We start from the raw sequence: 16,845 nt of genomic DNA, 5'->3' as shown, positions 1-16,845 counted from the left end.
TTCTTTTACACAGCATGAGTACTTCAGCACTGCTGTAAATAACCATCAGTGGGGCCTTTGCATGGAATTAGTAAACTAGGAATGCATTCTTAGCCTGATATGCAGGTCAGTTTGTGGGCGAGTGTGTGCTCTTGCTTGCCTAAAAATGTTCAGGTTGCCTTGTACTAAGGCTGTATGCTCATCGTACCTCTTCCACATTGTAATAGTAATCATTTTACAGGTATGAAATAATGAAAATCAAGTTTCAGGACTGAACCCTTGAATAATTTTCCAAAATAAGGGTAATTCTAGTATTACATTCACAATGCCCTTGGTATTGCAGTTGCTGCTTGTCTTATAGATATTCTTTTTCCTGTTCTCTATGGGGACAGAGGTTTTCAGGTCAGTGACAAGAAGGATCACCATATTGATTATTCAGCTGTTAACATAAAAGTGTAGCAACAGTGAGCTCCCCTAATACTATTACAGTTGTTTCTCCTTGTCTCTTCTCAATCCATTATAAGAATCTTGTTCTTCTCAGGTTTTTATTAGTTCTCAGAAAAAATGAGTTTCAGCAGCAGAGATCTGCAAGATAACCTCCTGGTCTTTCTATTAAACACACAGCAATTGCTAGGGGCTTCCTTTATTTAATTCAGTCTGAATCTTCTGCTTTCTGTAATTTTAGCTTCCTTCTGTCTTTTCATCTGTCTCTGAACATATTGCTTTGCTTAATTATATCCTGTTTTGTGTTTCACAGAGAAGGAGGAAGACATTAATGCTTGTCAAAATGACCAGCAATCTCCTCCTTTCCCTGATTCCGTTTCAAATAAAATTGTCTGCCACAACATTTGGTTAGTTTGCCTAGGTTAGCTGTAAAAACAGATAACTCTATTGGCTTCTCTTCTCAGCTAGCAGAAGAGAGACAGAGCTCATCCCAGCATTATATGGATCAGAAACAGTTAAAGATGGAAGCATTTCTGTTTCTTCTTAACTTCCAATTCTCCTTCTACCACATCACGGATTAATGGAAGTGTGTAGTGCTGAGGGAGTGTGTGCATGCACATGTATTGGATTCTTGTTGACATGGAGACAGACCAATTTTGGCACTAGTTCCCTCTCTTCGTTCCTATGCAACTGTTTTGTAATGAATTATTAGAATTAACTAGAAAACTCTGGCTGAGAAGCTGTTTGCTTTTTGTTTGAGTAGTACCCAGTACACTGGAGATGTAGTCCAAGAATAAGGATCTTAACAGTAACATGCAGTAATTATGTGACAAGTAATGATAGTAATGATAGATCCTGTGATTGTGTGCATGTGTGCATATGAACAAGTACCCACTCCCGTCCAGGCCTTAAAAGCTCATGTGAAGACTTCTTTAAAGAGTTTGTACAATACGTGTCTGAATTCTGTGCATATCACTGCTAGAAACTTGTGACCGAGGATCAGTTTCATCATATTTCTTAGACCTCATCACGTCCCTCTTAGACCTTTTACTGTCCAAGTGCAATTTAACTTGGGAACCTAGAAGCCTTTCCCATTATGGTAGGCTGTAGCACTCCCAAGGTACATGAGATGCTGAGTGCTCTCTCTCACTCTTGTGTACTGAAGAGAATAAATAATGCATTTGCTTAAAGGTGAATACTCAAACCCATTACAATCTTTTTTTTTTTTTAAAGGAAAGGCCTAAGTCTTTGAGAGCATCAGCATTATGTTTTCGTAAGATTGTTTTTTCCACTTTTGAAACAATATTAACCATTTAATGAAGCAACTTTAAAAGATTCTGGTGGCTTTGTTGCTGGGTACCGGTGTTGCACTCTGACCCATCTTAAATGGCTGTTGAAACAGTCCGTAGCAATTAGATAACTGTTTCATCAAAATATGATTAAATTCAGATGCCTGTAATTGATGCTTCCTGTAAGCATTATTGAAACAGGACTTTAATGAAAGCAAATATATATTCTTGCTGTTCCCAGTATTTGAATTCCAGAGGGAAGAAAATGGAAAGCAATTAGAGCAAGAAAATGGATGTTCATAATTTAATATTCAAAGCATGCTTGTCTTTTTCTGTTAAATTCTAATTTAAGGGAGAGGTTTTATGTGCCACTTAAAGAGTAGTATATTTAGACTTTATGTAGTTTTATAGCTCTGCTTTTGGCACTGAAGTCTTCTGGATGCTGAAGACTAATGCTTTTCCAAGCTTGGCGATCTGTGTAGCCCTTAGCCATGGGATACAATATGCAGAGATTCACTGGGGGGGAAAAAGAGAGTTGGTGGCCACGTTAATCTGATAAATGTTCTGGAAAGCATGCTCACTCAGATGGAAGAGCCACCCTGCCTCTAAATGGTGCTGCAGCTTGGCTTGAGGCTGCAAGCATCTGCACATGAGCCCAGCTCAGTCATCTACGGTTTCTACAGGAAGTGGCACTCAGCTCTGTACTGGGTACTGAGCCTGTTTTTCATGCATACAATTTGAACTGAGAAAGGTTGCATGTATCTATTGACGTTGGGGTGTGAAATTCAGCACTGGATCAAGGCAGCAGCTCCTACCATTGGATTCTTAATTGCTTTTTGAGTCTTTGCCAAAGATAAAGCTGCATATGCTTTTAGTCACTTCTTTTCCAAATACAAAGCAAAGTGTATATGGCTAAATAAGGGCAAAACAAAAGAGGCTGAACTTCAAGTATTTAATTTTACAAATTGGTTAAGCGGTAGAGTAGGTTGCCTAGGAACACTGCTGAAGCCATGACATGAGGTGTCTCAGAGCTAATTAAAAAAGTGTCTGTGAGGAACAACGCTAGTGCAGCTGATGCAGGGGGCAGGGGAAGGGTCTCCAGCAGAGTTTCCCAGTGCGTGAGGCATACCTCACTGATGAAGCATTTCTAAATACAAATGAAGCCTGCAGCAGTCTGAGGAGGCAGTGGTGCAGTGAATTCTTAAGTGTTTCAAGAGAAGCATGAGTTAAAGTGTTCGTGAGATACCAGACTATACAGGCTCTGAAGGTTCAAAGGCAGCAGTATTTTGATGTAATTCTGACACTTTCTGATGTTGTAAGTCATGGAGCAGTGTTGCTTGTTGAAGAGGCCAGCAACAATACAATGTTATATGATGAGAAGGGCAAGGTTAAAGAGTACTACAGTGTTTATAGCAATCTCAGTTGTCTTTATAAATCGTACCAAGCTATTATTATATCATATTCATCGGGGAAAAGCTGTAGGCTTTCTGGAAAGTGAGTTTAAAATATTTTGCATTTGTGAAAAGGTCAGATTCTCTCGTCCTACACACTATTAAAGTATATCAGAGTTTTGTTTTTCTTTTACTGAAAGGGCTATCTAGTGTTCTTTGGAGAGCAATAATTGAGTGACTGTAAAGTCAAATACAGATTTATATATGAGATCATGAAGGGCAGAGGTACTGAAACACAATCTGTTGCTCGTAGATTTTTTTTTTCTGTGGGAACAGAGAATCATGTTGTCACCTGGACTTTTATTATCCTTTAGGTTTCGGCATAGTCCAAATTGCTGGTACTTGAGAGATTGGACCATCCACAGTTGGATCAGACAGTGCTTAAAATATGGTGCACAAGACAAAGCCTTATACACATTAAAAAACAAGGTAAGTTTCTACAAGGAAAAGCCATGACTATATTTGATCAGGTCTTTGAGGCAAGTGTGGCCTACCTGGAATTTGTATTACAGCCAGGTATGGATATTGCAGTTTTTACGTTCAGATATTTCATTGTCAAAACAAAAATTGACGTTTGACCAGAGTTTCAGCTAAAGCTGAAAATTTCAGCTTTTATGTCCCTTTTTTTCCCTTGAACTTTTTTGTTTTTAAATATTGCTGGCATCAAAACATGCTAAATACAGGAGGGACATAAAAATCCCGATAGGCAGTGCCTCTCCTGCTCCCAAAGACCCGGATAAAACGTAAAACAAATCCAGTACATTGAAAGTTAATAGACCCACATCACAGGAGCAGAGTTAATAAGCTTCTTAAATTGCCTGGCTAACTGTCATATTGCACCAGTGTGAAATGCCATGGTACTGATCTTTCTCATACCTGCAGCGCTATGCTTTGGAAGATTTGAACAGCAAATTTTCACATTCATTTTTTGCTTTCTCTTCAGGTTCAATATGGAATTTTCCCAGATAATTTTACATTCAATATTTTGTTGGATTGTTTTTTAAAGCAGAAGAAATATGAAGGTAAGAAAATATATAGCTATTCTGCATCCCCAGATGTGTGCTATTAAATCCGCAGAGCCTTTCTTTGAATTAAAAACTTCTAGCCATATTTTCTCTGAAGTCACCTTGAAACCACACTTTCTTTCCTTATATAAACTACTTTTCTATATATATATACATCCCTCTTGTTGGGATCTTACTCATTGTATAGTTTTGAAATATGCAATTCAGAGTATTTCTATCATGATTAATCCCATTCCAAATGTAAGCTATCTTCTCCAACTTTCAGAATTCCAATTTACATGTTAAGATTATCTTTGAAGTTACTAGTGAGAATTGGTATGTTGTAAACCATTCAAAAAACTACACATCTAATCTGAGCTATTTGTCCAGACTTCTGTCTGTCACTGAAGAGAGACAGCTGTGTTGAATGGCCATGTTGAGGTGCCTTTCACTGTTGACTGTTAAAGTGCTGAGATGAATAATCCTCTCATGTTTGATGACAAATATTTAAGGCTTTCATTTTACTGCAGGTTTTCTGGTACTGTAGACTTGCAGTGAGCTTTTCTTTGCAGAAACCTTCTGCAAAACAAACAAATGACAGGGAAAATAGAGTCGTAGAAGGACTTGTCTGTAGCTTTTGTCATGAAAGTACTGCTAAATGGCAAGTTAATACATACACTCATTTTATTTTGAGAGGCCCCCATCTGTGAATTCCTCATTATTCCATCCATATTTCTTTTCTCTGACAGGCTCAAGGCCTTCTATTTAACAAACTGTCCTTCCTGACAGGGAGTGTCACTGCAACTCCCTGTGGAGCTTCTCAAGAGCACTGTTTGCTGAATACAGTGAATGCTATGGGTGATCTGTGACAACATTTCTTCTCCATTGTACTATACTGTCACCTTAAGGGCAATTAATTTAAGCCAGCTTTCTCTTGTTTGTAATCAAAACAAAAGAACAAAGTAATTTTGAAAGTTTTTTTTTTAAATGTTAATGATTGAAGGGCTGAGCAAAGAAGAGGCAATTGAAGTCAGAAAGCATTGAGCTAAGATGAGTTTAGAAAGCTTCTTTGTTGTTGTTTCCCGTAATTCAATCAATTCTTCCTTCTCCTTCTCATAGCATGTTAGTATAACCCAAATGGGTAAGACTAATTTTCTACTGCTAGTCATAAGAAATCTTTAACTTCCTCTGTAACTACTTCAAAATGTACTGCAACAGTAAAGCATCAGTGAGCATCAGTGGGTGCAAAAGAAAGGAGATGTGAAAATTTCCACTTACTAATTATGTGTCTATTTCTGCCGTAGATGCTCTGTCAGTAGTAACAGAGATCATGCTGCAAGAAAGTTTTGATGAATTCTCAACACAGCTTCTTTCTCTTTATGTTTTATACCAGTATCTGGCAACCAAGTCTGAACATACGGTAAGCTGACCACACTCAAAATGATACTCGGAGCTTCTCTTTCCAAGTGTTGTGTTGCAGTCAGCTGGGCATGCAGTCATCAATATATTTATTTACCCTAAGTTTACCTAAAAATTGAAGTGCTCCAAGTTTTTTCATTTTTTTGAAAACTACAGAAGAAAGGAGAAAAAAAAAAGCAACAGAAGATGAAAGCCAGCTAATAACTTGTCATCAGTTTTAGTTGCTCCTTTCTCTGAAAGGGAAAGTGCGTCAGAATTTTCAGATGTGGCGTATGTCCACTTCAAGGTGATGAAGTGACATCTCACCTGAGTTCAAAGAGGGCTCCGTCAGTTAACACACAAAAAAATGTATTGCATATTATATTTGACACTGTTAAAGGTGAGTATTGCTCACCATTATAACTTGTTAAAGTTGATGCTGAAGAAGTACAAAAGATTTTCACTAGGAATTTCACTACCCCATTTGGCTTTGTTTCTGTTGATTTTCGGAAATATTTAAAACTAAAATCTCTCCTATCTTCAGACTGGGTTAGGCTTTCCTATTCATTTCTGTCTTGCTTAAGGCCAACATGACAATTCAGGCTCTTGGAAGTGGCAGTATTCTACCTTCTCACCCATAAAAAGTACTAGGAACCTCCATTTGTCTTGCATAAAACATATTCCAAAATGTTAAGGCCAGTGCCATAAGATTTTAATCAATTGGCTTGTAATTTCAGTTTTCACTATAGAAAACGTACGTTTAGTCTTCTCTCCTCCATTCCTCAAGTATACTTGATCACTTATGTATGACAATCAGAGGGACTAAAATCTGTTTTTTCCATTGTGTTTGTCTATGCTTGTGTATCCTTACTGCAAAGACAGGCACTTGTCAATATGTGTAATATGTTATGAAAGCTGAATATGCAAGCAAGGGTGGTATGGACATACAACATGTTTAAAAGACAAGCCTATTTATACAGCTGTGATGTATTTAATATGCATTTTGAAATAACCCCATCCAAGACCTGCCATAAGCCATATTTTTATATGTGTGCACCATACAGAGTACCATTCAACACCTTGTAATGCTCAGTACTGTTTTTCTGTGGCTGATTTAGGAATGGCTGTAGACAGAAAATCCCCATTCCTTCTTTCCAAGGTGCAAGACAAGTCAGCCAGTGTCCTGTTGCAGACAGGGCCTTGACCACCATAGCTTAGGGTCCTGCAGCCTGACAAAATGTTTTTTAACTTTGAGAACTGAATCATGGGCAATCTGACTATATTAGTCCCTGGCACAGGTGATAGAGAACTTCCATATTTCTGCTGCTGTAAGTACTGCTGAGCCAGACTGACTGGTTTTGGCTCTCCCCAGAAAGTATCCTCCTTGACTGTTGCATACAATCGGTGTGATTGCCATCTTCCAATGCAAAGGCATTAATGTTAAGTGCTTGCAGTTTCTCCAGCTCTTGAAGCCAAAAGGGACAGTTCCCAAAAGAAAGTAGACCTTTAAAGCTCCATTTTTGCGGTTGCATCTGATTTTCCCGTAACATTCGCCGGGAATGCTGAATTCAGCAAGAAACAGACCTATCCCGTTTCATGCCTTTCCTGGGTCAGGCAAATACCTTGTGTGGTTATTAGGTGATGGTATTTTATGGTGGATGATTAACACCTGAAGGGAGACGCAAAAGTTGCTACACCTTGAAAAGACATCTCCTTGCATTAAACCAGGGAATTTCTTTTCAGAAAGTTTCTGCCTTTCACTGGCGGTATTTGTTTGAGGTCTTAAGGTAATAACAAGGTGCTTAAAGTACCCTGCAACAAAATCTGTGTATAGAGAAGCAGACTTCCTCCAGTCTACTGTCTTTTATATCTTGCTCAGTTTCTTCACAAGGGGAGTTGTTCAGCTTCTTTCATTTGCTGAGAAGAAATGTGTATCCTTGAAGTCTCTACTTCTCTGGCCTTGTATTGTACTATCCCACAGCAAAGTAAAATTCACATCACTCTTGTGGTTTTAATGTCCTTCCTTACTGGGTCCCCTTCTCTAGCTTTCACTGGTGGTCGGATCTATCACTGGGACTTGAAGCAGCCCGTAGCAGCATATTCTCTCTGCATTTTCTATTCTAGTGTAGGATAGTGGAGAATGCATCTTACCACATACGTAAAAGAAAGGACTGCTCTGGTACGGAAGCCACATAGTTTTGTTTTCAGCAGCGTTAGCCTGAAGTGAGTGCTGGACATACGGGTCACTGGCAGTGCTTGGCCAGTGTAATCAACATAATCCTTTATCCCTAAGGAAACACAATGGTTGACTTCCATTGAAAAGATCCTCCCATTTTATTGTCTTCTGGAAAGAGGTGTTCTTTATTATACATACACTGTTCTTCAGGTTGTTTGTACTGTTACTCTGAACACTGGACATGTTTAATGATTCTTTACTTTGTTAGTAAGATGTGATGAAGGCCATGTGCTGCCTTTGGTTATTGCAGTATTTTTGTTCGTGTTTGTCAAGGAACATGTACTTAGTTTACATTTTAGTTTACATTATTTGCAGTGGGAAGAGGAGAGGAATCTCGGTGCATCACTACTGCTTACAGGACTAAAGCAAACAAGCACTGTGGGATTTAGCTCCCAGCTGTATGGTTATGCATTTCTTGGTAAGTTTTACTTCCCTCACAGTCGTTATTTTCCCTCTTATTGCCACCGGATGAACTAAATTTGTGCACTTGCTTTATTAAAATGTAATCAATGAAAAGACTAAGGAAAAAGGCAGAAAGAGTGGAAGAAACAGTTTCAGAGTTAAGACTGAATGGAGGAAAACATTCTTAGAGAGCAGTAGGGTTGGTTTATGTGTGGACCAACACATTTTCTTGATAAAATCCCACAAGACAGAGTTCTGTAGAACAAATCTATGGTAATAGACAATATGTTCTTTTTCTAGATAGAGTTTATGAACTTCTTAAAATAATCTTTACACACCAAGAATTACAGAGACCGCACCCTGAAAAACACTATGTTTAGAACATTTACTACTCACTGTAACATTAATGTTTCTGTTGTGAACAGCAGATAGCAACATCTTTATCCTGTATCTTTTAAGAAGCCTTCACCAATAATGATATGCTGTATTATTTAGAGAGCAGGTAGATCAGAGTACATCCAGAACAGGAGGGAAGGGGGTTAGGAGGTGGGAAAGAAAGGATAAGCAATTCTTGAATTTCCTGCAACCTTTATGGGAGTATAGTCCAGAAGGGTTTTGTCTTTCTCTGTAAAATGATTATTTAATTAAGAGTAAACAATTAATTTAAAATTTTTCATTATGCAATTGTTCCATTACAGCATTAACTTTTGTCCTAGAATTTATTCAGGGTAATAAGAAGAGGACACGTTCTTAAAATGCAACCTCAAAATACAATGGATAGTGACAGTGTTAGGATGCTGATTCTGATTTATCATGACTGTAAAATGAAAACCTTGTTTTCATTGAAAAAAGAGGATAAACATTAAAATTAATTGGAAACCTGATTTTCAGTGGAGCTGTTTGTTATCAAGTGGAGATGCTGATACAGACAGGGACTTCGCTGTACAATTGGCATTCAGTTTGGTATAGGTTTTGTGTCATAAAGATTGTTTGAGTAGAGGCTGTATTTCACAAATGTACTCACTGTTTCTGAGCAGTAGTACTTGTTCCATGACGTTGACATTCAGTAGATCAAAAGGTATTTGCTGTTATGTCACATATTCCACAGTCTTGCCAGCACTAATGGAACTGACCTCTGAAAGAGTGAAAGATGTCTTCAGGCACAGAGTAGCCTAAGGCAGCTTAGCTATTTTAATTTGTCCATAGTCCATAAGCTTTGTGCAGTTACTACGTTGCTTTTCTTAAAGTGTTCTTTTCCCTGTGGAGAAGAGTAACGATTGTTTTCACAGTTTTGCATTCTTAGAGCCAGAGTTTAAATTAAAGTGAGGCTTGGATGGATAACTCTCATAAGCTACACTGCAGTGTGTTTTTTTTAACATTGACAACGACAAAATCAAGAGCTTAGAGTGACAGTCATAGCCCGTTAGTACTCACCAACTAGAATGTCATGTACGTTTTCCCCATTATGGAGAACAGAAGTTTTGCAGTCTTTACTGTCACCCTCAGAAGAAAAGCTAGGTTGTCAGTGGTGCTGTGCATCGTAGGTCCTGCTAGAGTCATGAAGACCTTGGTGCACAGGGTGCTCCAAAATGAGAACCAGAATTTCATTTTTGCAGATCTCCCATCTTTTCTTTAAGGAAGTTCCAACTAGAAATAAGAACACTGAGCTGTACAGTTAAGTAGAGCATGTGCTTTAAGTCTCATATGATCTGGTCTTGGTACATGTGTGAGCAGACCGTAAACACCATGGGTGTGAGTCCTGCCTCTCACATTTAGCACACACATGCTGCACAGTGAGTCCGTGAATGCTGAACTATTTGTCTGAGATCTTCAGACATCCTTCTCAGAGATGCTGACTCTGTGCCAGACAACCAGGAAGCCTGGCCATTTTTCCACTTCTCTGTATGGGCAAAATGTAGAGATGAGGGGGAGAAAATGAGGAGGAACAATAAACAAACAGGGACAAACGGGTAGCAGTCCTGAAGCTGGCAAAAAGAAGGCACTTTAACAAAACAAGAGAACAATTCTGTCACAGCAGCTTTGTATCTTGTATTTACCACAAAAGCCTGGAAACTTGCTTTCACTTAGAGAACAGAACCAATCCTTATAGATTACCTTAGGACTCAAGTGTTCAATTACTAAACTCAAAGTATTGTTTTATCACAGGGAAGGTGGAGTTGAATAAAGGTTTAAGAGCTGTTTACAACCTAATGCCGCTGATGTGGACACCTGGATACTTGAATAGAGCCTTGCAAGTGATGGAGAATGTAGCTTCACTGCCAGGAGACATCAAAATCTGCAAAGAAGCTGTAAGTCTGAAGACTATAACCTGCATAACACAAGGAATTCCACACTAGTCAAACTTCAGTAAAACCTGTAAATTACTTGTCTTGCTAATGAGATGATAGCAGACCTTTACAAGCCTAGTAATACTTCAGAGGTCTCTGGAAGACAGGAGGGGAAGTAACATTTAGAGCAGAAGCATGGCTTCAGTTAACAAGCCAGCAAAGATGTCTATTGGCACGTCCTTGCGAGCGTCTACTGTTGCCACAAGCCATTTATGTCTTAAGCGGCATGCCCCCCCAAGGTACTTTCCCATCTCTCTCAGAGACATACTTGAAGATGAAACGTCACATCTTGTACCTCTCCTGGCTAATTGCATGTGTCCTTTCATGTGGAATCATGTCCTGAGTGATACTGGTCCAGAGACAGGGCAGGGTGATTTCTAGAAGGGTTGTAGTGCCTGTGATAGGGAGGATAAATGAATTTGGTCTGTTTGCGAGGTCAGCTCTTATGAATGTACTTTAGTATTAGGAGTGCTATGGGGCTTCACACTGCTCCTCGAACCAGGCAGCTTAGGTGGAATAATTCAGAAAACTACATGGTGTGGTGCATTAAAACAGCACTGAAGGGCTTTCTGGTATTGGGAGTGTCCCTTTTGCTAACATCAGTACTAGGCTTACAGCCCCTACATTTCGCTTGATGTACAAAGGCCAGGTCACTGCTCAGCAGGTCCTCCTAATGCCCCATAGTCAGAAGCAGCTCTGTGTAATACTGGATAGGGCAGGGAAGGAAGCATCGTATCTGAAACCTACACTCTTTAGAGTTCTCTCTTTGGGTGTGGTTCAGCAATTTTCTTTTTTACTCCAAGTCTGAAGATCTCAGCCTAATAAATTGGTGATTTTTTCTGCTTATAAACCCTAGGCAAATTAAGAAACTCCTCAGAGTTCTGGATTATAGACAAACACCCTAGTGCTGAAACAAGGTTGCATCTGTCTATGTAACATTACATGCAACCAGGTACCTCAAGTCCAGTAAGGTCCTTTATATCTGTGTTTGTACTGATACTGTAAAAATAGTAATCTCCAGTAACGAGCAGCAATGCTTTCTTTGCAGAAATGTTTTACTTTGTTTAGTGAGCAGCTTAAGCTGCAGAGTTTAATTACATCTGTCATTTAAGAATTTGCAAAATAAGGTTGTTGCTGACTATTCACTATTGCTGCAAGTGTCTCTGTACAAATCCAGTAGAAGAGTCCAAAAAGTAATAACCATGAGACCTACACAGGAACTTCCCTGAAGAGATTTGTGGCCTGATTTGGATTTTAGGTAGCTGTATAAAAACAATAGTGCAAGTCACACAAGTTTCACCAAGCTAAGGACCAAAAATGGGCCTTGATAATATCAAATGTTTTGATATTATCAAAATAATTTTTCTCCAATGCATTTTTTGTGACCACAATGCACTAAGAAAGAAAAGGAAAATATTTTGGTCTGCATCCTTATCTGGTATAAAGTAATTGCATTATATCGATTTGTATCATCTGACCTTTTCCACAAGAATGCTCATTAAGATCTTACTATTAAGGATCTGTATAAGATATTTTTAATTATTATCTCCAACTGAAATGCAGTGTTCCCAAGGGTGAAGGACTAAGAGCACTGAGCAGGTCAATACTGGGGTCAGTCAACATACACTGAAAGCAGATGTGGTGGAAACAACCTCACATGCATAAACTCCTTTTTCCTGTAGTATCTTGGGTAGCTTTTGGGCAAGCCTAAATTGACCATTATGCAATTCTTGTAAATCCATATCATAGCACTAGTAAATATGGGCAATGTTGTAAATTATTGTCCTTGCATGCCTGCACAATAGCAGGCATGAGAAGGAGATACAAACCTGAGAAAGATACAACCCTGTTTTCACAACCTTGGTTCTTTTCCCAAATGTAATATTATCTTCTGGCTGAAGAAATTTCGTTAACTAAATGAGAAGTTTTGGAATGAACTTTTTTTAGTCACACACTTGTTGAAAACGTTTTCAAGTGATTGGCCATTCAGTATCAGTCACTTTTTTCTCAGGCTCTAAGCTTCCTCTGTTTCTGACTAGTAGGGTGCCTCTTTTCTCTCTGCCGTGACTATTGGGAGAGAGAATTTCTGTTACTATCATAACAACGTAACAAAAATACTATTTTAGTATTGTGCTATATTGTGTTAACTGTGAACAAGCAAGTTTTGGTGTGTGGAATTGTCTGAGAAACTCTCCAGATAAGAGTTTATGTATCTTCAAGCACTCAGTAATGATTTCATTGATTATTTAATCCTGTTTCAGTATTGATAGTTTAAGGATTACATTTCAGTGCCAAGAATTTTTATTTCTTTAGCATTATATATACTTACACTACGAAAATGAAACCAGTAGGTATCAAGAGCCTTTTGCTTGTGGAAAGTGTCATAGATTCAAAGGTTACACTGTTACTTCATTCAAATGATAAACACTAAGGATAAGGATTCAGAGAAGGGTAACAGCTCTTTACATTTGTAAAGGCTGAATTTTAAAATGCAGGCAGCCTGTATCCAGTAATTTCAGTTATAGCAATCTTCATAGTACCAAAACAGCAGCAGCATCTATATAGCAATTCCATCTTTCGTATCAATTATACATAAAGAAATAGTTTACCAAGTCCCTTAGTGATGCTAATGCGTTCTTTTGATACAGCTGCAGTTAGGAGAAGGTGGTTCTCTTGGTACCTCTCAAGAGAAAAACATGAAGAGAACAAGGGTATCATAGAGATTAAAAATAAACATTTACCAACATATCGTTATTATATATATACCAACATACATATTACTATATGCCCACATTTTCGTTTTTCCTGTTAAATTACCCAGCTAATGACAGGAATGAATGTTGTTGTTGAACAGGTAATTTTCCTTTTCACCAAAGGGGAATCAAGATGGTCTATTAAAGATTATATGCTTTGAATGTTTGATAGTAACATCTTACTTAGATGTATCTGTGATTGTATATCATGCTAGTGTTATTATCACAGTGGCTACCATTTAACATTAATATTTATGACTAGATATCAGGCTAAGAGCAGATGATAGTCTAATGCCTGAGATATCCACAAACATCTGGATGTATACATCACCAGAGTCAGGGAGTTTTACTGTTGATGGAGGCTGGCAGAGTTCTTCTGTTGCAGGGACTTTAAAATGCCCAGCCTCAAAAGTCCAAAATACAGTATGTAATTCTTCCAAGAATTAGTCCATTTACTTTTAGAATTTGGTTTTCTCTTTATCATACAGAGCAGTCATCTTGAACTATGGAGTAACTCACAAAGCTGTTTGTAGATGCAACAGCAGTATTACTCAGATTGTATTTCCAAACTGTTTATGCTAACAGTGACAAATCTGATTGTTCAGGTTGATGTTCTGGAGACCATTTTGCAGTCTGTCCTTGAAGCAAAACCTGGTCCAGAATCATCTGAAGAAACCAAGGAATCAGAGCAAAAGTCACAATGTGCAGAAACAGAAGAAACAGAGCAGTCTAAAATACCTGAATACTACAGCCGATTCAAGGTAGGAGATTTTCATTTATGTAAATATTCTAAGCTGTAATAGATCTCCATAGTAAATACTAGAAAATAAATACGCTTATCATAGCTAGTAGACTAGCACCCTTTCAGTGCATCAGGAGTCTACCTGACATTTCTAAAACTGTTGTCACCTTACATTTTCATGTACTCAAACAGGAAGCAACCTTCAAAAAAATAAGTGCTCAAGGCCACTTGTCTTTTGAATGTCTGCTAGGATTTTGTCTTCACTTTTCATACATCAGAGTGATACATCCAAATGCTGTTTGCAAAAGTGGCCTGTCATTAGAGAGCCATTATCTGACCTTCAGTGGGTTCTTACTCATTAAAGTAAATTGTACTGGGGTTGAGACATTACTGAATTTATTGTCCATTTGTGTATGTTAGGATTAGTAGGAAAGTTGCATCCTATACTTTCAGTCTGTGGAATTAAGTAAGGCTTCCCTTTTATCTCTAGTTTGTCACACTGATGCTAACAGTATAAATAACAAAACAGTTGTTCCTTAGGGCATAGCTATATGGTGATTGAATTTTATTTCATTATCTTATAGCTATATAACAAGCCCATTTTATATGATCATTTCTGATTTGTGCTGTGGTAAAATTCAGATACCCCCAGTTAGAGCTAATTTGGCCTGTAGTTCTAGGCTGTCATGGCCTTGAACAGTTCTGGATTAGGAGACATTTCTTCTCAGAAAGAGCAGTCAGGCATTGGAACGGGTTGCCCAGGGAAGTGGTGGCATCACCATCCCTGGGGGTGTTCAAGGAAGGGTTGGATGTGGTGCTTGGGGACATGGTTTAGAGGGTGACATTGGTAGCAGGGTGATGGTTGGACCAGGTGATCTTGGAGGTCTTTTCCAACCCTCATGATCCTATGATTTGGTCCAGACATACAATTCCTGTTTCAAACTGTAGCTTGTTCAGCTTTTGTATGTGTTCCTGGACTTTATGTCTAATACAGACCTTCAGAACAGCCATTTGTAGATGTACATGAAAAAGCTGTGGCAGCGTGACTAACAACTGTGATGTGTGAGAGGCAGTATGTTCTTCACTTCCAAAAAGCAGGACTTGAGGGCATTTGTCTCTTTCCAGAAAAAGGAAAAAAAATAGCCTTTAGAGCTGTAATTTAGACTGTGTGTCTGACACTGTCACTCATGTTGTAATTACCTGTTTTTAGATACCATGAACTGAGGCCTACCACTCAGTACAGAGTTCCTGGGGTAATTCTTTCCATCAATATAAATGACCAGTGAGCAAGCATTTCATCACATAAACGCTGGGGAGCACTGTCTCTGAAAGCAGTGTACCTCCTCTGAATGCAGAGCCCTGGAGACTGCTTATAAAAATTAGTGACTTTGCCATTTAAGAATGTGCCCTTCTGGTACAGGCAGGACAGAGAGACTGCTGCTTTCCTAAATTAGCTTCACTAATGTATTACAGCAGAGCAGGGAAGATTCCAGAGTTCAGTGGGTTCAGTCCAGTAGCGGGTTAGGAGAGAGGTCCCACTAGTTTCCAGTTCATTGTATTTCTTCTAGTTCAGTTTCATACTGCTTAGGTTTAGTGCACGAACCCCCCTTTTCAGTACATCCTCAGTAGTGGGTAGCAGAGAGATTCTTAATGGTCTAAAATGGTTATCTTTAAACTGAATGTCTAAGCTCTAATCATGGGAGAAGTTGTCAGGAATTATGTTCCTTTCTCAAATCCAAACTCTACACTCTCCATGTTTGTCCCTGATGTACTGTAAACTTACTGATATCTCAACAAAATAGAGATGAATACACATAAATATTACTAAGTTTGGCTTTACTCCAGTAGCTTCAAAGACATTTTTTTTTCTTTTAATCTTTATCATAAAATCAAAAAGGCAATGGAGTCAAATGCCCAAGCCTCTCAGACATGTATACCTACCACTTGAAGAGACTTTTATCTGCTGTCTGACCTGTTCAGACCTTCCACTGCCTGGCAAAACAGCAAAGCCTTTGTAGTTGGTATTGGCTAGGGTGGGAAGAAATGGAGAGGCATCAGAAGGGACACCCCAGTTTCATTCTTGAGAACAAGGTATAACCTCAAGGCAAGAGCCGAGGGGCAGTGCCTTTGCAGCTTACTGCAGTGGGAGTTGGAGTAAGAGGAATACTGCAGATCAACTACACAGCATGGAAGCTTCCAGTGGTAACTGGGAGAGGAAGACCAGATGTCATCATGGACCCAGAATTGCCATTTTGTTTGGTGGTGAATTATCCCCATATCTTCTTTGAGTCATCTTTCAATGCAAGTCAATAAGCTTTATTCAAAGGGCATGTGAAAGAAGCACGGATGTACCTTCCTTTGGGATACCTACTTGCTTTAAACATTTCCACAAGTGCTTGGTTCAGTAAAACATCTTATTTAAAAGAACAATTGGGAAAGTGTGTTCCTATCTAATGAATGAGCAAAGGGTGAAGAACCTGCCAGTGCCATGTCATCTTCCTCCCTCAGGAAACTCTTCTCTAGCTGACTGTGTATCTGCACTTTTAAGGCAATTAATCAGCTTGTTAGTGAGCCATCAGGCTAAAGATTCCAGAAAGCCAGAAATAGTATCACTGGATGATTCATCATCTTAAGTGAATTAATATCTTTATGCTGCATGAAATCTAGGTAAGTAAAGCTCAAAAAGGAAATATTGCAGAGTTTCTTACTGAAGCTATGTTCTTAGTTACAGTGTAGAATATCCCTGGATAAATATTACCTGCTTTAGATCTACTGTACAGTCTGTGTAAACAAAGTAAA

General features: G+C 38.7%; 1 protein-coding gene across 2 annotated transcripts in view; it reads left to right on the top strand.

Annotated features, from left to right (window-relative positions):
- MRPS27 (mitochondrial ribosomal protein S27) overlaps positions 1–16,845 on the top strand; it is a 45,829-nt gene that overhangs the window by 28,083 nt on the left and 901 nt on the right. For both annotated transcript variants that reach the window (XM_083817984.1, XM_083817985.1), the window contains 6 exons: positions 3,478–3,592; positions 4,107–4,185; positions 5,472–5,587; positions 8,117–8,219; positions 10,370–10,512; positions 13,910–14,065. In XM_083817984.1, coding sequence (XP_083674110.1) covers positions 3,478–3,592; positions 4,107–4,185; positions 5,472–5,587; positions 8,117–8,219; positions 10,370–10,512; positions 13,910–14,065 — 712 coding nt within the window. The remainder of the gene's footprint in view (positions 1–3,477; positions 3,593–4,106; positions 4,186–5,471; positions 5,588–8,116; positions 8,220–10,369; positions 10,513–13,909; positions 14,066–16,845) is intronic.

This window comes from Anser anser, assembly GCF_964211835.1.
Source record: "Anser anser genome assembly, chromosome: Z".
Taxonomy (NCBI): domain Eukaryota; kingdom Metazoa; phylum Chordata; class Aves; order Anseriformes; family Anatidae; genus Anser; species Anser anser.
The sequence above is the reverse complement of the archived record's forward strand: the minus strand, read 5'-3'. Positions and strand labels throughout refer to the sequence as shown.